General features: G+C 39.6%; 1 protein-coding gene across 1 annotated transcript; it reads right to left on the bottom strand.

Moving 5' to 3' along the window:
* Window positions 1–1145: 1145 nt before the first annotated feature.
* Window positions 1146–23283, bottom strand: LOC102905220 (uncharacterized). Its single transcript, XM_042269764.2, is given in 8 exon segments — window positions 1146–2559; window positions 2562–4400; window positions 5846–5972; window positions 7758–7842; window positions 10247–10328; window positions 21300–21392; window positions 21633–21756; window positions 23111–23283. Coding segments are annotated over 6 exon segments (2202 nt in total). The 5' UTR covers window positions 21337–21392; window positions 21633–21756; window positions 23111–23283; the 3' UTR covers window positions 1146–2527.
* Window positions 23284–23689: the final 406 nt, after the last annotated feature.

The raw sequence follows: 23689 nt of genomic DNA, 5'->3' as shown, positions 1-23689 counted from the left end.
GATTAAAGGTGCACACCACCACTGCTCAGCTCTACATGCAGGTCTTAAGCCACTAGGACAGCTCATCACAGAAGTAGAGGTCAGGCACATGTTAAATGTTGATTTTTAAATGTTCAATAAGATCCAGAAAAGAACACCAGCCCTGTGCACCTCATCTCAAATACTGAATAGGACATATCACCAAGCATGCCGAAGAATTGCCTGCATTTGTCCTACATTCTCTGCAGTCCATACCCACTGAAAGGAACTCATGGGCCCACACTCATCAGAACACTTTCGCCCTGGCAAAGCAGATACTAGAATGTAACCAATATATAAGTAGGAAAATGGTAGAAGCATTTACACATTAAATGCAGGGTCACTTTCCATATACTAGTGGCACCTGATTGCATCATTCCCATCTGAACCCTCATTCAAGTTACTCCAAGTTGCAGCAAGAGGACCCAAGCATTTTGGAGACCCCCAGTACCATGGGATGACAACCAAGGACAGCAGAGGCAGTGGAGTGGAGCCTGTAGAAGCTAGAAATAAGCTTTGTGTGCTGAAGAGGGAGGAGCTTGAAAAATCAAGATCATGAGTGGATTCCAGACATAGGTCACTGTGCTGTTTATATAGTAAGAGTTTGGTTTTGCTTTGCTTTAATTGTGACTGTGCCTTGGTTCTTCCCTCTTGAAGTTAAGAAAATAGTTAATTTTGGTTTTACAGGAGACCATACTTGAGGGAATTGGAACTTTTTATGAAATTTATGGATTTTACGAGAGTTTGGATTTCTTTTTTTCTTTTTCTTTTTTTCCGAGAAAGGGTTTGTCTGTGTAGCTTTGCGCCTTTCCTGGAATTCACTTGGTAGCCCAGGTTGGCCTCGAACTTACAGAGATCTGCCTGGCTGTGCCTCCCAAGTGCTGGGATTAAAGATGTGCACCACCACTGCCCAACTTTTGGGGTGGGGATTTCTAAGCTATATATGAGTATGTGCATCTTCTCTTACTCATAGGTCATCTCTTCAATGCTTCACAATCTCTTGATATTTGTATGGATGAGCTCACATGAAATTAAGCTGACTATAAGTCTTTATTAAGGCATTTCTTTGAGTTTTATTTCATGCTGAATTTTCTGATATGTCTACACTATTAGCATTGTGTAAAGGATTTAACAAAAGACATCTGATTCATTTACTGAGGCTTATAGAATGGTACAACAGGATACAAGGAGAGTACAATGGTATTCAGTATTTACCCATGGACAACAGTCTTCTGAGAGTCACTGGAGTTTGACTGAATCATGGAGTCTAAACATGACTTCAGATTCAGGCATGGATACAGCTCAGTTTGGATGATGTTTGTCAATAACACAAGTTTGTACCTGTATTTTCATTTGTCCCACTGCAGACCTCCCACTCTCCTCCTTGAATGCAAGGAAGAGAGTGGCCTTCTTTCTTAGGCTCCCCAAGCCTCTACATTCTGTTTGTGTTGAGCCCTTTCAATGGGACAATGTACTACTATAGTAGTAAGCATAGAACAGTGAGCAAAACAATCTTCCCTACTTTAGTTGACTCAAATGCTTTTGTTCTAACATTGATTTTCTGGTGTAAAAGTTTGGAGGAACAATTAATGGGTTCAACACATGTGGTATGAGAGATTTTTCCTGGAGAGATACAACATTCATATGTACCCATCTAGTCAAAAATGGGAACTGAAAGCAGAACCAAGTATGCTTGCCACTGAAATACATGTTGTTGAACCAATGGGCTTTATTGGGGTTACTTGCATAAATATGGAACTGGAGCTGTTTATAAAAGCAAAAGTTACATAAAGACAGTCGTCATCATGAAACTCCAAGTCAGCATGAAATACAGCTTTTGCACACTGGATACTCACAGCATACTACACACCTGAAGGTATACCTACATGTTAAAGAGGACTGTATCTTACTGGTTTAATTTATCAAAGCCTCTTCTAAGCAGTAAGAATGGTATAAACTTCTTCCATGGGATTAAGCATAGTGAATCCTGTCAGTTTCAGGAACCTCTTGAAGCTTTTTTTAAATGGTTTATTTCTTGTCCTAATCAGCTTCCTCACAAGATGGAATGCTTCAGTCTCCAGAAAACTGCTACTCAACAGCACATTTTTAGACTTCTCCATTTTGTCTTCATTATGAAGTATTTGCGGTTGAAAAAGTAAAATATTTTAACAAAAATCTTCCTACAATGTCACAGTTCCAGAATTTTTCCTCAGTATAAGGTCTTAATTATTTCTAAGATTTGAGCATTACTTAAAGGCTTTCACAAGTTTCTCATGTTCATCATCCTCTAGGGTGGAGCTTGCAGTGGCCCATAATGACAGAGCTTGGATAAAAAGCCTAGGCTTTATACATTATTTAATATGGAAACTTTGGTCTCCAGTTTGAATTTTCTTATGTTTTCTTAGACCTGAGAGGTTGGCAAAGACTTTGCTTTATCCACTGCTTTTATAAGGTTCTCTCCTGTATGAATTCTTTGATGAGTTCTAAGCCTGGCTTCCTGGATAAGGGATTAGTCACATTCAGTGCACTGGTAAGGTTTCTTCCAGTATGAATTTTCTCATGTTTTCTAAGAACTGAGCCAATGGAAAAGGATTTCTCACATCCACTACATTTGTAAGGTTTCTCTCCTGTATGAATTCTCTGATGGGTTATAAGATTGCCTTTCTGGATAAAGCATTTGTCACATTCACTACAGTTGTAAGGTTTCTCTCCTGTATGAATTTTCTGATGTATTCTAAGCTTGGCTTTCTGGATAAAATATTTGTCACATTCACTACATTTGTAAGGTTTCTCTCCTGTATGAATTTTCTGATGTGTTCTAAGATATGACCCAGTGTTAAAGGATTTCCCACATTCACTACATTTATAAGGTTTCTCCCCTGTATGAATTCTCTGGTGTCTTCTAAGGTTGGCTTTCTGGACAAAATATTTCTCACATTCACTGCATTTGTAAGGTTTCTCTCCAGTATGAATTTTCTGATGTCTTCTAAGACCTGAGCAAGTAGAAAAGGATTTTGCACATTCACTACATTTGTAAGGTTTCTCTCCTGTGTGGGTTTTCTGATGAGTTCTAAGATCAGCTTTCCAGATAAAGCATTTGTCACATTCACTGCATTTGTGAGGTTTCTCTCCAGTATGAATTTTTTGATGATTTCTAAGATCTGAGACAATGGTAAAGAATTTCCCACATTCGCTACATTTGTAAGGTTTCTCTCCAGTATGAATTGTCTGATGTCTTCTAAGACCTGAGCCAACAGTAAAAGATTTCTCACATTCAGTACATTTGTAAGGTTTCTCTCCTGTATGAATTGCCTGATGTGTTCTAAGGTTGACTTTCTGGATAAAGGATTTGTCACATTCAGTACATTTGTAAGGTTTCTCTCCAGTATGAATCCTTTGATGTAGTCTAAGAGATGTTCGAAAGGTAAAGGATTTCCCACATTCACTACATTTGTAAATTTTCTCTCCTGTATGAATTCTCTGGTGTTTTCTAAGACCTGAAGAGGTAGAAAGGAATTTGCCACATTCATTACATTTGTAAAGTTTCTCTCCACTGTGGGTTCTGTAATGGTATTCAAGGTGTGACAATTTATAGAACGCCTTACTACACTGTTTACATTTATAAGGCCTCCCTCTTCCATGAATTTTCTCATGTTTTCTAAGACCTGAGCAACAGATAAAGGATTTTCTACAATTTTTACATTTGTAAGTCTCCTCTCCAGTGTGGATTCTGTAACGTCTTTTAAATCCTGATGAATGATAAAAGCACTTGCCACATTCTGTACATTTATAGGTTTTTTTTCCATAATGGATGTTGTCCTGCACTTTCTGGTGTGACAAATGCAGAAAGGACTTATTACATTCTATAAATTTATAGAGTTTCTCTCCAGGATGAATTCTCTGATGTCTACTGAGGATTAAATAGGTCCTGAAGCATTTTCCACATTTCCTGCATTGGTATGGTTTCTTTCCATTATGGATTTGTTTCAATGTGAATTCATGTTTAAAGTCCAGAATTTCATCATATTCTGTATTTTTGTGTTCTTTCTTTCCAGTGTGGATTCTTTGATACTGGCTAATGGTGGAACACAAATTTAAAGACTCCTCATAATCTTTATATTTGTTTTGTTCTTCTACAGTGTTCCCACTTTCATGTCTCTTTAGGTCTGATGACTCAACAGAGTTATACCTGTAGTTACTACTTCTGAAATTCTGGCAGTTTTCTGTAGTATCACTTGTTTTATAAGGAATACATTGGGAGGATTCATGAATCATTTTGTCAGACCATTTGTGAGACTTCTCTTGGACATACACATGCTGGTGGACAATATGCTTTGAGCCTTGATCCAAGACCTTCTCATATTTACATATGCAATGGTTCTCTGGAAAATTAGCATAATTAGGAATAGTAAGGATTGATGCTTGATTAAATAGATCCAATAACTGATGCATCCTTAAGTTCTCTAAGAAAAATAAATGAACAATTCTTAGGAACAGAACTCTTACCAGAGGCCTTTTGTATTTCACTCTCATTAAAAGGATGCTCAGTAGAACCACCACTCTGATCTCCATCAAACCACAAAGACCAATAATAGCCTTCTCATACTTACCTAATCTTCATATTTTGCAGAAGGTTGAACAAATGAGGGATGGAGCAATAATGTACTTTGAGAAAAGAGCTATTTTAACAATCATTTGGAGAATGCTTCTCTTTTTTCTTATTTGGATTTTTGAGAGAATCACACCATGTAGCCTTCACTGCCTAGGAACGCACCATGTAACACAGGCTGGCCTGGAACTCAACAGATCCACTTGCTTCAGCCTCCCTAATGATAGGATTAAAATCATGCTATGCCAGGACTAGAAATCATATCTCAAAAAATAAAAAATAAACAACAATATGCACACTACCAACAGCTCTTTCTCTATTTCTCTATTTTATTTTTTCTCTTCATTCTTTTGAAATCTGAAATAGGTGACTAGCTTAATCCAAGAGTAAAAATCAAATTATCCAACAACTAAGTGCACTACAATGCATTTCCTTGCTTTGAATATTCAATTTCTTTGAACTCCGAAGGTAGGATTAAAAATTAGTTGAGAGGACTGGAGAGCTCATACAGTATGTAGCACTGGTGGTTCATGAAGAGAACACTGAAAAAAGTAAAGTTATGGTTGTGGTTATAGTTATCAGAATTTTCCTTATTTCTGGTAGCCTCTAGACAGATCAGTGCTGTGGGATGTTAATGTATGTCCTGTGGGAGCCCTTCTTGGGTTCCTTGTGTCATTACCCAGCAGGTTTGCATAGAGGATGATTAGGACCATGGGCCTGAGTGCAGGTGTCTGAGATGGTTTGCACTTGGCTGTACTGGGGGATGGTCTGTATGTCAAGTTGCTCTGATTAGTCAATAAATAAAACCTGATTGGTCGTGGCTAGGCAGGAAGTATAGGCGGGACTAACAGAGAGGAGAAATAAAAGAACAGGAAGGAAGAAGGAGAGCTGCCAGCCACTGCCAGGACAAGCAGCATGTGAAGATGCTGGTAAGCCACGAGCCACGTGGCAAGGTATAGATTTGTAGAAATGCGTTACTTTAAGATATAGGAACAGTTAACAGGAGGCCTGCCACGGCCATACAGTTTGTAAGCAATATAAGTCTCTGTGTTTGCTTGGTTGGGTCTGAGCGGCTGTGGGACTGGCGGGTGACAGAGATTTGTCCTGATTGTGGGCAAGGCAGGAAAACTCTAGCTACAGATCAGAGAGTTCTACATACCTACAAAGTAGGTAAATACAAAGGAAGAGTCAGGAATTCTACAAGAAAAGCATGCTTACCTACAAAAACTAGATTGCTGTAATTCTCCCACATTACGTCAGTGTACAGAGCCCTTTGAGAAGAATCTAGACATTCCCACTCCTCCTGGGAGAAGACCACAGCCACATTCCTGAATGTCAACAGACCCTATAATAGAAAATTACTCAATTACCATGTGCTGCTGGACAAAATGCTTTCCTAAATAAAAGAGACCTAAAGAATTAAAGACATTTTTATGATACAGATGAGGCGTGACATTATTCAAAGACAAAAGTTTTCTAACAATATTGCAGAGATGGTTCAGAAGTTAAGAACACTGGTGCCTCTTCTAGAGGACCCAAGTTTGGTCCCCAGAACCCACACGGCATTCCATAATAGATTACAACTCCAGTTCCATCAGATCTAATGCTGTCTTCTGAACTCTACAGGAAGTACATATATTACTTATGTAAACATTCAGGCAAATATATCCACACACATAAAGTAAAAAATAATTTTAATAAAAGATAAATTCTAGAATATTCATAATCTATATTGCATTTTCTTTCTTTTATTAAGAAATTTTTATTCATATTACATACCAACCACATATCATCCCCCTCTCTTTCCTCCTCCTGACCCCCAGCCTCCCCTCACTCAAATCACCCCCCATTCTGTCTTCTGACAAGGTAAGGCCACCCATGGGGAGTCAGCAGAGCCTGGTACATTGAGTTGAGGCAGGTCCAAGGCTCTCCCCTGCATCAAGGCTGTGCAACATGTCCTACCATAGCTAAAAGCCAGCTCATGCACCTGGGATAGATCCTGATCCTATTGCCAAGGGGCCCCTTAAGCAGATCAAGCTACACAACTGTCTGCCATATGCAGAGGGCCTAGTCCAGTCCCATGCAGGTTCCACAGCTGTTGTTCTAAAGTTCATGAATTCCCACTAGCTTGGTTTGATCATAAAAATACATAGCTTCAGAGCAAGGAAACATACAGGGTTGGGGGGAGCCTTCCTCTGCCTAAAGAAGAGAGCAAAGTAATTAAGAGGAACATTCATTTACTCTTGAAAATTGGTGGCTTATTCACAGAACTGAATCAATAACTCTAAAAAATTCTTACTAATATATTCCACATAATGCAATATAGAGGTCAGGACAAGACTGCTTACACCTTGCCTGAAAACAACAAAAGACAAAGAGAAAACACTGATCTGTCTATTGAGGACTTCACACTGAGCTTATTTTGTTATCAGGAGAATGATATGAGAATCCTGAGACAGATTGATTTCAGCTGTCAACACATCCATCATCACTGTGTGATATCAGACAGCAAAGAAATAATCCACTGTAGTGCACTCTGCATCTCCTCTCAGAAACACCAGTTTTATGGCAAGAGCAAGCCACATATTCCTTCCATCATCTGTACTCTCTAAAGGACCGAAATATTTACTACTAGGATTCAAGACTCAGAGTCTCTTCTATTTCTACTTTTACATAAATAGCCCAGTGATGTAAACTAAAAGTCCATGTTTTTCCATGACCACTTTCATAATATGGTTCTGGAAAACTTATCTTCCCTGAAATGAAACCTATGTGGCACATGAGACCGACCTTCCTCACTAAAAGACCCAAGTCTATCCTCTGTAGGAACTGGGAGTCAATATATTTGATCATCATTCACAATGGAATCTTTCAGAATTGCAGGTCTTAAATGCATGGAAAATATATGTCCTCACAGCAATAATCATGGGAGGATAAAATAGAAAAAGGCTGAGTTTTGTAAGTGACAAAATTTAAAGGTTTAATCTTAATTATCAGAAGAAAAAAAAGAAAAAAAATGATAGAAAATAAACACTTTAGATAGCTTTACCAGAGGCAGGGAATTAAAGGCTTGCATGGTTTTGATTTTAAAAAAAATTTTTTTTCAAAGAAATGTGGACATGACACTGACCTGGGGAATATTTATTGGAGAAGCATCCATTTTCCCTGTTGCTCTTCTCTGAGTTTCTGTCTTAGGAACAAAGACTGGAACTCTTCTTGACTTTTCACATCAAGGTGTCAAAAATAAAAAGCTAAAATTAATACAACCCTGTTACAGTGCTAAACCATATAACAAAACCGCCAAATGAAAATGATGCCAGAGGTATTGTCAACATTTCTATAGAGAGGAGAGCATGGAAAGACATATTTATAGTGATGAAAAAAAAAACAAATATGAACATAATCATTGCACCCAGAAATGTAGGCTCTTAAAATTCTTGAAGAAGGAAGTACATTTGAATAAAATTAGGAAATAGCACAGGCCATGCACTCAAGCAGCACTAAAGATCATAATTGGAGGGAAACTATACTGCAGCACGAATCTTAAAAGGTCTTATTAATAAAAACAAACCCAGAGCCAGATATTGGGGTGAACGCTGAAAGATCAGAGAAACAGAACAAGCCACAGCCACCTCACCTTGCCAATTCCTCAGCAGATCCTGTTTCCTCAGACTGGAAGCCTCTGAGTCCTCATCTGAATGGATCTCAGCTGAACTGCTGCTCAAAAGCCTAAAAGCTTAACCATCTCTAGTTCCTGGTTTTCACGCCTTACATACCTTTCTGCTTTCTGCCATCACTTCCTGGGATTAAGGCATGTATCACCATGCCTGGCTGTTTCCAGTGTGGCTTTGAACTCACAGAGATCCGAATGGTTCTTTGCCTCCTGAAAGCTAGGAATAAAGGTGTGAGTGCCACCATTTTCTGGCTTCTATGTCTATCTAGTGGCTGTTCTGTTCTCTGACCTCAGATAAATTTATTAGGGTGCATGATATATTGGGGAACACAATATCACCACACTATACATATAAAAATCTGACAACATTATCCATGATAACACAGGGAATAAAGACATTTAGTTATTATTGAAAAATACAAAAGTAACACACAAGATGACTAGTTTCCTACAAATCTATGACAATTTGAGAAATAAATTAGAAATCTGACCCATTCAGGTTGCTTCAAAAAGATCTAGGGATGAGCCAAAATAATGATGACTTTACTTCTATAAGGGAATTTTTAAGGCACTCAGGAAAAAAAAATGAAAATATAAGTACACAAGGAAATGGACGGACAGACATTCTGACTGACAAAGGACTGGTATAAATGATTATGTTACTAACAGCCATCAGCACAATCGATGCAAGTCCCAGCAGCAAAATACTGACATTTTCCACAAAATACATATGGAAACAGTCACGAGACCACAGGACCATCACAAATATCAAAGAGAGGAGTACAGTTCTTACAGAAGATGAAAGTTTTCTTTGACTATAAATTAGGAGTTCAGGAAACTCAGCCTCTTGCCCAATGGCTGGCAACCATAAGTGAGAGAATGGAATTAACATGGGTTCTTCTCACTGCTTTGCAAGAATATATTTTGTACAATTATTGAAATGTTTGTTAAGATCTAGAAAAGCAAAATATTCAGAGCTACAGCTCTGCAACTTTGTATACACAGGAACTAATATAAAGAGAGGCCCTGAAAAGAGGAGATAAAATCCCTGGCAATTACTGAAAATAAATAAATAAATAAATAAATAAATAAATAAATAAATAAATAAATAATAAGCAAGCAAATAAATAAATAAATAAATGAGAAAAAATTTCTGCCTGACACATCTTGGTAGGGCTGGCCAAATGGATTCCACGACCACTCATCCTCCAGGCCAGCTACACTGAGTGGAATGCAAAGCCCTCCAGCCCCACTCTTTTCCAGGGCCGGGGTCTGGCCTAGCATGGAGCACAGAAAGACATCTGGGGCAATACACAATTCCAGGGAGCAGTGAGCGGGGCTCTGCTGCTGCAGCATGAGCTAGCTTGGCTGCCCCAGAACTTAGTTTTTTGTCATTTGCTTTTCCCTCACATCAGAAATAACTCAATTTAGATTGATCAATGGTCCCTTCATGGGGAGAAATTAAAACAGGCCCAATCTCTAGTGTAGGAACAATTGTAACTAGGACATAGAACACTTAAGCCAATGCTGATTAAATATCCTGAGGTATTGGTAATTCATTATATGGATGACATTCTCTTCTCTTATTCATCTAATAAACACTTAAATGAGTGCTTGACTTTCTTTCTTTCTTTCTTTTTTTTTTTTTTTGAGTGCTTGACTTTCAAGGTCAATAAACTAACAGAAAAATTTCAAATTTGGCATCATGTCAATTAAGTACACTTTTTTTTTTGCATTAGCTTTTTTTTTAAGATTTATTTATCTTTTAGATATATAGTGTTCTGCCTGTATGTCTGCCTCAGGCCAAAAGAGTGCACCATATCTTATTGTGGATGGTTGTGAGCCACCATGTGGTTGCTGGGAATTGAACTCAGGACCTCTGGAAAAGCAGCCAGTGCTCTTAACTGCTGAGCCATTTCTCTAGCCCATTTGGGTATACCTCTTACCTGCCTATCACTACTGAGGATTTAGCTCTGCTCTTGAAGTTACCTGCTGGAGACTCCTGGGTCAATTCTAGAAGTGTCACACCTGAAGCAGAGTGGATGATTAGCTTATTAAAGCTGCTGCTGAAGCAGTAACTCTGAATTAATCCCTTACTTCCTTATCAACTACCTATCCTTCCTTCGTCTTCATCTCCAGCTGGAATTAACATCAACAAGGTAATGGCACTAAAAAAAATCAGTCATGTCATAATTCTATGCAATAATCTATAACTCCTTATTTACAAGAACTTATAGACTTTATAATGATGGGAAGGACACACCTGTGGTAAAGAACCCACAGAAATCAGTGTTCCACTAAATAAAATGCAGGTTGATTATTTGTTCCACACTGATAACTGGTGGGTTGCATTAGCATGTTACTTGGGCTCAATAGACAATCACTATCAAAAAGATCCCCATTAATATTTTTTGAAGATACCCTATGAGCATTGCCTAATATTACATTTAAAAAAAACTTATAGAGATTACTTTTAATGCTTTTATAGATGGCTCTTCAAAAGGAAAAGGAACACATGTTTCATATACAAATTTCCACATGCTCCACGAAAAAGTACCCATCCCAGATGTGCTCAATGGTCTGAACTTGCTACATTTAATCAAATTATATTAGATGTTTCCCAACAATTAAATATTATAACTGATTCTGTTGTTTATTTAAATATGAATGACAGTTTCTTAGGTGGACTAAGGAAGAATCAGACTTATCCAGGTATGCTGGATAGCTATAAAATCCCAGTTTGCACATCCTCACCCAAAATGGCTATCCTGAAGGAAGACTGAGGCTAACATTAACTGACCTCATATATAAATTATCACAGGAAGGATAGAAAAGCACTGAGAATAGAAATCAACCGAATTGAGAGAAAAGGAATGCTGCAGAAGGACTGTGAATTATAGAAAGGGTAAAATAGAAGAAAACATTTGGAATGAGGTTCTCAAGGAAGGAATAGTAAACAGAAAATTGGAACAGATGGGACATGAGTAGCTTAGAGATAAAAATGGAAAAAAAAAGGTTTAGTGTGCTACTTCAGCTAATGTTATTTGTCTTAAAAATAAAAGGTAAAGAACACCTGTGGTAACCTTCCCTGCTCCCATCTCCTGTGGATCCCACAGATCTTCCCCTTTTATCCTCACTCCCCACATTTGTTGCTTTATCCCAGACTCCAAAACCAGCAGGCACCCCTGCTAACCAGAAACCCAGATAGACTGCTTACAGATCCTTCCTCCCCCCTGTTCCTCAGATCCAATACCCCGTCTGTCTCACCCCTAGCTCTACAACAGAACACCTGCTGTAGCCTTCCTTCCCCCTCTGCCCACATCTCCTGTGGATCCATCCCACAGACTTTCCGCTCCTAACCTCCCTTCCACACTTGTTGCTATGTCCCAGCCTCCAACTCCAGCAGACACTCCCTGCTAAGCTACTGACCACACCTGCCAAGACAGTAGGTGGACTGCCTGTAGATCTTCCCCTCTCCTTCCATTCCCTTAGATCCAACCCAGGAGTCTCATCCCCAGCACTACAGCAGGACGTCTGTGGTGACCCCTCTTCACTGTCTCTCTCCATTCCCAGCAGATGAAATAAGTATGTCCTTTTTGAACACTGTTCTAATCTCTCTTGTGAACCCCCCCCCCCCAGGATCATAGCATATCCACACTCCTCAGTATCAGCTCCCAATACCAGAAACACATTTTACCTGAAACCCCAAATGGCCATCTCTTTTCAAAAAAATGATTCTTCCAGTAGAGAGACTGGGTTGCATTCAATTGAGTTGTTGGCTATGGTGGACCCATGGAAAATCCCCAAACTGAGGTTGTGCTATGACAATGAGTTGTGCTCTGCAAACTGACAGTGGGCCCCCACTGCTGAGGACAACATCCACACAACTCATTTTGAACATGGAAAATTTGAGTGGAGCCCATCTGTAGCCTTCACTGCTTCATTCTAGTATCTTTGGTGCAAGAAGGTACTAGTCAGGCTACCAAAAGAGAAACATCAACACCAACCCAACCACAAAATCTTTCACCTATAATCTGTCCTGCCCGGAAGATATGCTAGGGCAATGAAGACACAGAACTAGTGGAGGTAGCCAAACAATGTCTGATTTAACTTGAGGCCCATTCCACGAAATGGAACCTGTACCCAACATTTTTCAGGTGACCAAGATCCAGAGAAAATAGCCCAGAGAACTAGGATGAAAAAAATCAAACACTGTTGGCCAAAATAAAAACAAAAACAAACAAACAAACAATAAATGACTCCTAAAGATACCCTGGTATATTTATAGATCAGTGCCTTATTCAGCCATCATCAGAGAGGCTTCCTGCAGCAGATGGGAACAAATAAAGAGAGCCACAGCCAGATATCACACACACTCACACACACACACACACACACACACACACACACACACCTTGTAACACACAGCCCTAAATGAGATGACTCCGTCAAATTCCTTCCCTCAGAGCTAAGGGAACAATTCAGAAGAGTGTAAGAGGGGATGGAGGACACCTGGAGAACAATGCCCTCTGAATCAACTGAGCAAGGCCCACATGAACTCACAGAGACTGAAGAAGCAAGCGCAGGGCCTACAGGGTTCCGCACCAGGTCTGTGTATATATTACAGCTTTCAGCTTAGTACTTTATAGACTCCTGAGGATGTCAACAAGTGGGTCTCTGATTCTTGTGTCTGCTCTTGGGGCTCTTTTCCTTCTGTTGGGTTTCTTTCACCAGCCTCGATGTGACCGTCTTTTGTTTTATGTTACTATATTTTATTTTGCCATGTTTGGTTGTTATCTCCTAGAAGCCTGCTGTTTAATAATGAGAGACAGAAAAGGAGTGGATCTGGAGAGGAGGGGAGGTGAGGGACTGGGAGAAATGGAGGGAGGGGAAACTGTAATAAATGTATATTGCATGAGAAAATAATTGAATACATGGGAAAAATAAAATATAAAAAGTAAATACAAGGTAAATAAGGAATAAAATAACAGACCCAGTCCTATCAAAGCGTGACAGTGACATTGAAGTGCCAGCACCTCTGTCTCCAGAGAACAAAGCAGGAAAACCCTGCCAAGGGGAAAACCAGGGACAGCTGTGGCCGTTGTTGGTAAAAAGCTGCTCCAAGGGGTTGTTGCAACCAATGAGTTGTCTTTATGGAGACTACAAATGCATTCCCTGCTGTTGCCTGGTCAAATTATGCATCAGTGCAATGATCAGAAGATTAGCAAAATTTAAAAAAAATCCATCCTTTACATCAAAAATGAAAATTTACTCATGGAAGGCACTGAAAGCCCCAGTTCCTTTGTATTTACTATTACTAAAACTTCACTTTTTAAGTTTTGTATTTTTGTACCACATAACCAACATTTAAAAATAACAATGTAAATATGCTTTGGGTGGTCTTAGAAATAAAAATAGAAATAAATTAAAATCAAGAAAGTTTTTTAAAGGCTGGAGAGATGGCTCAGGGGTTAACAGCACTGGCTGCTTTTCTAAAGGACCTGGGTTCAATTCCCAGCACCCACCTGGCAGCTCAGAGCTGTCTGTAGCTCCAGTTCCAGGGGAACTGGCACCATCACAGACATACATGCAGCCAAAACACCAATGCACATAAAATAAAAATAAATTGGTCACTTTAAAAAAGACAGTTAAAAATGTTTCTTCTGGGTAATGTGGTGGTCAAGAAATGCAAACATAAATTGTATGTTCCTCAAATTACCTTCAAAGACAGAAGTGGTTAAACCAGAAATGCAATAAAAAAAATTAGATTATTTTGAAGTTTTCACCTAATAGTTTTTGGGGGACAGCCTGAGAAGCTGCTATATCAGACTGTCTACAAAATGTGGTAAAAACTGGAGCTTTCCAGCAAGTATTTCTTCCATGAAACTGTTATTCTTTGATATTGTACATTCTTTGCTCTATTTATAGTATCAGCTAAATATGTACTTTCATACTTGAATGGGAAAACCCAACTGTTTTCTCCTCAAAATTTTTGTGAACATTTCTCAGGTACTTCTGAATACCCTTTTACCTAGTAGGAGTCTTCTTAAGCTCAAAATTAACTTGCCCTAAATCTTAAATATAACAAATCTTAAATTAATGAAGCCTTAGGTTTAATTTTGCTTTGGTTTGTTTTTCGAGAAAGGGTTTCTCTGTGTAACCCTGGATGTCCTGGAACTGGCTTTTTATATCAGGGTGGCCTTGAACTCACAGAGATCTACCTTCTTTGCCACCTAAGTGCTGGGATTAAAGGTGTGTGTTACCAGGTTAATGTGGTAGTCTGAATGTAACTGGCCCCCATAATTTCATAAAGAGTGGTACTATTAAGACATATGGCTTTGTTGGAGTGGGTATAGCCTTGCTGGAGGAAGTGTGTCTCTGTGGGGGTGGGCTTTGAGGTTTCCTATACTCAGGATACCGCCCAATGTACGAGTAGACTTCCTGTTATCATGCTGACTGACTCTCAGCTATTTTTCCAGCACCATGTCTGCCTGCATGCTCTCATGCCATACTCTCCGCCATGATGATGGACTTTACCTCTGAACCTGTAAGTTTCTGAACCCCAATTACAAGTTTTCATTTATAACAGTTGTCATGGTCATGGTGTCTTTTCACAGCAATACAAACCCTAACTAAGACAGTTAATGACCACTATTAATGTAATATGTTTTGTTTATTTTTAGTTTCATGCATGCCCTTGGTCTGATAAATGATCAGACTCCGGCAAGGGAGGTAAAGAAGGCTCAGGAGAGCCTATCCTCTATTAACAGCATTATTTTACATGGTATAAAGACACAATTACACAGCATTCTAACGCAAGATTAGTAATGCATGGACATCAGCTTCACATCTGGAACTACAGCTGTTTGTGTCTGGGACCTTCTCTGCTATCATATATGTAGAGATCTATGCTCAGAGTGCATAATGTCTCTCCGTAACTAGTCAGTTACAGACACATCCCCAGGCCTGGGATGGGGTCCTAGTGACCCCAGGAACATACCATTGTGACACATCTGGAATCTGACTTTGTAAAAGAGCCTTTTATACATTTCCTTTTTAGGACTCTCATCACAATTAAATACTAGTAATGAGCCTGCCTATGCTAGCAAAAGTGATTTGAAGAATTTTAATATTAATCATGTTACTAAATCCCTTACTATGCACAGGGTCAAGCTATTGTGGAATGACAACATCAAATATTTAACTGGAAAAATTTACAACATAAAAAGAGGGTATTGTTTACACTCATCTAAATCCTCACATACTATTTAGCTATGCTATGACATGTACTTAAGTTGGTTTTGACGTAATTATGCTTCCTTCTGCACCACAGAATATATTACACCAGGAAATGTTTTTCTAAACTGTACTGTATTTAAATATGTTTACAATAAACCATGTGGCGTCATACTCCCTAGAAGTCTGAGCCAGCACCAACTAACTTGGGTTGAATTGAGTTTTCCTTCTTGCCTCTTGTGATTTATTTCCCTGACAGATGTGATTCGTGCAGGGATTCCCACACACAACATCTCAGCCATCTCTCTGGTGCTCAGGCAATTCTTAATACACTCAAGTTAACAATCCCTATTTACTGTGACAACTCTTGAGATCCTTCAGTCACTGGCTGCTACCATTTTTTCTCTGTGGAAATCAACTTTATACTTTGAAAAGAAAGTATAAATGTGAATCATGTATCTATTCTCTTGGCTTATGTAACTGTATGTTATATCTTATGTTAATCCTGTATGTTAAAGCTTAAGCTTTACTTTGTGAATTAATTCTGCATGTCTGGGTAACGTTTTTTTTAGTTTATACAATTTACGGTGCCACTATCTATAGATATATATAGATATAGATATAGATATAGATATAGATATAGATATAGATAGATATAGATATAGATATAGATAGTGGCACTATAAGTATGTATGTATGAATGGATAGGTGTATATGTATGTATATAAATAGACTATATATATACATATATATATATATATATTATCTCATATAATTCTCTTGGTAATTAATGGACATTTCCATGATTTCTTACTGAAGAACTTTAAGGTAAAGTATGGGACAGCCAATGCACTTTTCATTAACTGAATTCTCAACTGACCATATCCAGTCATGGGGCAAATGCATTGTTTCTTCCCCAAGATTTCAGAGGAACTGCTCTACTGTTTTCCATTCTATGTTGCAATTTCATAAATGATCAAATGCAAACAATAGCTGAGAGTGTTCAAAGATCAAAATAAATAAAAGAATACAAATAAATCTCTAGAAACCAACTACAGATATTTATGAATTCCTTGAGGAATTTAAAAGACACTCAATGAGCTAAGGAAGAATAACAACAAGGGAATGAGATCAGGAAATTCACAGCATAAAAGGAGAGTTAAAGCAATACAAAGACAACAGATTATAGTTCTGAAATCTACAATAGGAGGAAATAGGAGGGAAATCCTCATCTTTGAGGAAGGAAAAAGACATCACTCAACAAGTCCACTAATCCTACCCAGCAGAAACCAGAGGAACACATGGAGAATTCATTATCTTTGAACTAACAACAGAGGGAGGACTTGATGAGCAGCAATAAAAATGTGAGGTGCCCTCTCTCAACAGAAGGTAGTTCTAGGAGAAGGTTCATGGAAGTCACATCAGCAACATGGAATTCCACAGCAATGTAGAGACAAATGTGAAATGTAGCAAGATCAAAAGCCCCAGTGAAGAGCATCACATGCAGCCAACTCTCCTCAGAGAGCAACATGCACAACCTCCAGGACCTTAAAAGCTCAAATGCAAACCTCAGCACTGCAGTGTGGCAGTGAGAATGTCACTCAATGAGTTTGGTTTCAGCACATTTCGCAGTATGAAAGAGTTTGTTATATGTGACTTAGGACACAATTAACATGCAACTCTTAATCTCAAGTTCTGTTTGGCAATTGTGAGCTATTTAGAGTGGGAACACATCATTTCCACACCATACATGATTGATCAGTGCAGAAGGTTTGAGGTCTGGAGCCTGTCATTACGCTACAGAGTAAGAAGACTGTGGTGTTTGATACAATTCACTTTCCTTCTGTAGCAGACTTCTCTGTAGACCAGATGCTGGGTGACAGCGTTATCCTGTATTACAAATTCTTCTACAATTAGAGAGGATCCTCTCAAAAGTTAACTGCTGTGTTCCTAACTACATCATCATTGATAACTCTTCTGTTGCCACATTACAGTGGACACAGGATGTACTCCAGCTTTGGGCTCCATGAACACAAACGACTTTATTTCTCACCCATAAGGATCATCCTAACTTTTTCAATGTTGACATGAGGTGTCAGCTACCACATCACATATGCAGGTTCCACACTTACTCTCACACTAGCAGTGATAACCTCCAAGTCATCTCTTGTACTGTTATCCTGAATCCTTATGCAATAGCTCCAGATGATTTACAGTTCCTTTTCCTTGTTTTAAGGTTTATTTTATTATTTTAATTTTTTGTGTATAAGTGTCTTTGCCTGCAGTGGCCAGAAGTCTATGTACCTTGTATGTGCAGTGCCTGCAGTGGTCAGAAAAGGGCAACAGATCCTCTGGAACCTGAGGCACAGGAGTGTGTTAAGTCTCCATGCAGGTAAAGGGAACTGAACCCAGAAACATCAAGTGCAAGTGCAGCAATGTTCTTAAGTGCTGAACCACCTCTCTAGGCCCTTGTTTACTGTCTCTTGATTAGCTACCATGGAGACTTAAAATTAAGGAAAAATGATACAGAATTCATGGAGCACTGAGGACACTTTCTTACAGTGTCAGGGTGAGTACAACCTCATAAAAGACAGTAACACAGAAATGGATGACAAAGACACTTCAGAAGTATTGGCAGCAAGAGGGGTTGGTTATGAAAGACATTTATCTATAATTAGGTGGCTGAGGGCTAATAAGAATAAAAGCAAGTCAATCTGAACTAGTATGTAGAAAGGTTGTGTAGAAATTACTGAAATAGAGACTCAAAAACAACGCAGAGAGTCAATGGAATAGACTTGTTTCTGTGAAGAGACAAAAGCACTGACAAAGCACTCTTCTCCCTATCTGAACTAAAAGAGTGAATCCTCAAGTACTAGGGCTAGAGCTGTAAAGAGGACATTGTAGTGTATGCCAGTGACGTCAGTGTTACCTTATGGAGTGCTGTGAAAAGTCATACGCAAATAAATCAGAATTGAAGGAGAAAGGGATGAGTTCCTAGACACAAGTGAACAAATTAACTTTGTTTTAAAACTAGAGCAGGCATTATTTGAGTGCTGAGACTGAAGCAGGAAGAGTTTCCTCTAACAGCGTCTCAGGACTTAACAGCTATAACATGGAACTCTCTTTTCCTTCAGTCAAACCTCATATTCATGCCAAAAGGAGAATACTGCACAAAACACTAAGAAAAGGAACTCTAGAAGTCATCATACAAAGCTAGCTTTGACTTGATACCCAAAGCAGGTGAGTCCAAACAAACATGCAAAAAAAAAAAAAAAAAAAAATCACAAACCGGTTGTCATGATTGACACAGACACAGAGATTGTCTCTAAATTACATGGAAACAGAATGAAAGCTGATTGAATGTGAAGGACACAATACTCTTTCAATATCTACAAACTAAGCGATGTAAGACACCACATATGCAGATTCAGGAGAAAACAAACATGGCCTTGTAAACAGATCCATGAAAGGCCTATGGCAAAATATCACATCTGATCAGTAAAAGAGTTCTGAGGAATGTGAGAACAGAAGGAACATACCTCAGCATAATAAAGACAATGGGACAAACCTAAACCTAACACTACCAAAGGACAACCGGAATCATTCCTCTGTAATCAGGACAAAGTGTCACCTCCCTTCATACTAACTCAATACAATGCATCACTGGGTACACAGTTTAAGAAGGACAAAGAAAAATTTAAAGTGGAAAATATAGGAAAGTCAAAAAGCAAACGAAATGGACCTGCTACAGAGAACACAGAACTCATGAGAAATACTCATGAGAAAGCTCAGATCTGATAGCCCTCTTACCAAACTATATACTCCACTTACAACATCTCTTGGTTTTTGTACATACCAACAATAAGTTGCTGAGAAGTCAGCAGACCACTCACAGCATCTAAAAATATCTTGGACTCCCAGTGGTAGCATTCACAGTGTCAAAAACTGCTAAGCAGGCCAGGGCAGGGGGCAGAGTTCTTAATGTACATACCCAGATTTGAATCCTGTATGATATAATCCCAATCTGCCAGGCAAGGCATGGCTATTGTTGTCATAGTGGAAAGACTATTTTGTGGGTAAGAGAAGGTTTCTGGTTCAAACTGAGGTCGGCTCTGCAGAAGGAAATACATTGATAGGAACTTGGCTGAAAGCCAACTATGGGGAATGTCATAGGCCTTAGGAGGGAAATCAGTATTCACATTTTGCCACATGTACAAATACTTAAACTGCCTTTACAAAGCCATAGCCTGGTGCTGCTTTCAGCCTGGGTCAAAGAAAATTTGTTTTCAATGGGCAGCAGTTATTTCAGACATATTGAACACTGAATCACTACTGGCATGTTATCATTCAAACATGTGAAATAATATAAAAAGATGTTTGTGTTCTGAAAAGATTCTACATAATTTGTACCAAGATTGTACAGGCACTGTTTTTATATAAATAGAGAAAATTTCCCTAAAATGTATAAAATTTTGAGAAACCACAAAGAGTTCAAAAATGAGACAGGATCCAATCCAGAGGTGATTTCAAAACACGTTAAAATTGTAGCAATGCAAACCATTGAGTGTTGACATGAAGACAGACGACAAGGGAAATCAATGGGAAGACAATGCAGACAGAGTTTACTACTCTGATATTAAGATATTAAGAGAGATATTAACCATCATGGCTTGATGTGTTTGTGGGTCCTCTGGCAATGGGATCAGGACTTATCCAGGGTACACAAATTAGCTTTCTAGAGCCCATTCCCTATGGTGCGATGCCTTACTCAGCCTTAATGCAAGAGAGAGCAGCTAGGTCTGGCCCTAACTTGGTTTGCCAGCCTGTGTTGACTACCCAAGGGAGGCCTTAACCCCTATGAGGAGGGGATGAGGAGGAGAGGGAGAGGTGGGGGAGAGGGGGAGAAGGGGAGAGAGTTGAAACAGAGGTTAGTATGTAAAATGAAAGAATTTTTTTAAATAAAAGAATTATAAAAAAAAATAAAAATATATTAACCAAATCTTTTCAAAATCCTGCTGGCACTATTTTAGAAGTGGAGAAATTAACCTTAAAAGATACAGAACCTGAAAGAATTGTTCTAACAAAACACTATAATAAAATTAATGAAAACCATTTGATATTGGTATGAAGACACAACCAGTGATGTGAATGAGAGAGAGTATTTTTCACATGCAAAGTCAGATAAAATTGTATTTGCCTCTGAGTATTAATTCTTACATAGAGAGTCTTCTATATGCCTACAATAGGACAATCTTGAGATTATTTTGAGTAGAATTCTCTAGAACCATTTCTAATGAAACAGAATGTGTCAAAACAAATTTCATGTTCCGTTTCTACTGTCACTGGAGCCCATCCCTGTTGTGAGACCCCAGCAGTCACTGTATCTAGGGAAAACAGTAGAATGAACAGCTGTTTTCTAGATGTGCTTTAACCTTGAAGAAATCACTGTGGAAAACAGTGACTGTTTTCTGTGATTTACAGAGTTGTTTTTCTGAAGCAGGTCTACAGCCTTTGCATGACTGTGGTCACAGACTATCCTGGCACACCTGGATGTCTTGAATTATTATTATTACGCACTGCAAACAGTAACAATAAGACAGAGGTGTGATGTTTTCCTTTAGAACACATATAGCTTTGATCAGGGCTCCAAAGAACAACTTTTGTGTAACAATCAAAAAGGGTCTGAAATTCACCTTGGAGTGACCTTTCTTCCACTGACCTGAACAACATAGAACACCCGACACCTCCCTACCTCTAACACACCTGGGTCCTTTGCTACGGCCTCCTCTCTCTTCACCATCCAGGGCTCTTTGCTCTGATCCACAGGTGAGCAGATCTGGCTGAGCAGAGTGAGACCTGCACAGGAGAAAGACATTCTTCAGAAAGCATCTGGAGCCTTTCATGGGACAAAAAATGAAAGATGTGTAACACCTGCCAAATAGATAAACCTGAAGGAGAAAGAAAATAAAATGTTTGTCTTTCTCTGAGGAGTTCACTTTACTCTGTGAGATGTGAGACTCATTCACACACAGCTCACACACATGCAGCGTAGTTTTTTCAGGAACCATGAAGAGACTGCAAGGAAACTATTCTCACCCTCAGAATCCAGACTGCTACACTTCAACAGGAAATCTCTGCAAAAAGCCCTGTGAGCAGGGTCAAGGCATTCCCACTCCTTCTACAAGAAGTCCACAGTCACAGCACTGAAGGTCAACAAACCCTGAAATTCAAAAAAAAAAAAAAAAAAGTTTGGCCACAGGCACATGGGCAGAGTGCTTTGCTTGAGTCAAGGAGACATTTTTTTCTGATCTAGGTGAGTGATTAAAATTATTCAAACTGTGCCTTTTAATTTTGTTTTCATTTATAGTGAGTTTTCTAACTATAAAAATAGTGTGAACTGATATCCTCTCACAGCATGCATACTGCACTTGTCAGGACCTAAGAGGTAACATTAAAAACTTATTTCTGAATGCTGCATTTTCATCATAAAACACATACATCTCGAATGGAAATTAATATGGAGTAAAAGTTTGCTTAGTAAAAGTTCACAACCATAACTGCAGCACTTGATAAAGTATTGTTATGGGTAGCCCAAAAGAGATTAGCACTCAACAGTTTATAGCCAACTCAAAGTCTGTATTCCAGCCAGCAGAGACCACACTCAAGTGTTCAGGGTCCTAGGCAAGGCTCCAAGTATCCAGAACATGGGTTTTTAAGGGCAGAGACCTCGGTCCAGGAGTCTTGCTTGGCAGTTGCAGGGGAAGTTTTTAACAGAAGTAAGCAGTTTTTAACAGAAGCTAAGAGAGGATGTTTGCCTGCCCAAGGGGTGGGGGGCGCAGAGGGGGGCGTGTTCCTCTACACACACAGGCAGCTGGGATAAAACGTTAGCTGGGGGAGGTTCTCCACAAAAAAAAAAAAAAAAAAAAAAAAAAAAAAAAAAGCACTTTTAACAAAGGCTAAGTAAAATAGGTTACCTAGGACATCCTGACCTTTGATGCCTAGACTAAAGATGGGTAGTTTTCCATGGGATTCTCCATCAAGGAAATCAGACTCTAGTTAACCCTGGAAACGGCCTCAGCAAGAATACAAGATGGAGGAACCTCTGCACTGTCTTGTCCTGTCACAGTGTATTTTCTGATTCAGTCAAATCTGCACTGGTTCCTCATGTGGCTAATATCTACAAAGCTCTTTGGGTACCTAGTCCCAGGGGCAAAGGCTACTCTCTTGAATAGGAACGTGGTAGAAGAGGCGAGTTAAGAAAGCATGGATGAATTTAAATTCCAGAAGCTTTGTAACTGCTACTATAATAGCAAATAGAACCGTGATTGCTAACAGCACATAATGCGAGCGCTTTATCTACCAGGTTATTTTATGAAAATATTCTGGCAACCATAAAATTAAAAACAAAACAAACAAACAAAAACACGATAAGCTTCAGTGTATAGCACCTCAAACTTCCCGACAATGGTTCGATATCCACAACAGAATTTTGGAAGCTGTGTCCTTCTGAGCAGCCTCCGCGCGCACACCCCGGTCCCTCCCCTCTCGTGTCCCAGCCCCGCAGCTCCTCTGACCTGGGAGGTTCCAGGGCCGCCGGACTGCGGTTCCCGCCACTGCGCTGCTGACTGGTGACTTTCCCAGGACAGCGGACGTGGCACCTGTAGCTACCGGGAGTTTTCACGTCCTCCTAGGGAAGCCGGTGTCCTCCGCCCCGGATTCTGGACTACGCGGCTCCCCGAGGTCCCACAGTGAATGGTGGATTTTCCTGTCACTCTTGCCTAGCTCCTTAGAGCTCATCCCTGGCCACGCCCACTACAACCCGGATCTGGTCACGTGTGGCTCTTCTAAACTGGCTCTGGTCAGACGCTTTCCCTTTCTTAATTAGTTTTCCCAGTACACTCAGCTTTTTTCTCTTCTTCATCATCCCTCTGCGTGGGTGAGTCCCCCCCTCCTCCCGCCCCGAGCCTCGCCTCGCCCACTCGGTCTCAGGCTGCCTTCCACACAGCTCCAGCTGTCAGGCTGCCCTGCACCCGCTCTGCACAGCCTCCCCACATGCTCGCTGCCAGCCTGGACCAGACCTGGATCTAGGAGGACGCTGCAACCTGGCCTCTGACCCCATCAGATACAAATTATCCTGCCTAAGTTCTCATCTT

The sequence above is a fragment of the Peromyscus maniculatus genome, chromosome 1 (genome assembly GCF_049852395.1).
Source record: "Peromyscus maniculatus bairdii isolate BWxNUB_F1_BW_parent chromosome 1, HU_Pman_BW_mat_3.1, whole genome shotgun sequence".
Taxonomy (NCBI): domain Eukaryota; kingdom Metazoa; phylum Chordata; class Mammalia; order Rodentia; family Cricetidae; genus Peromyscus; species Peromyscus maniculatus.
This window is presented reverse-complemented; position numbering and strand designations above follow the sequence as displayed.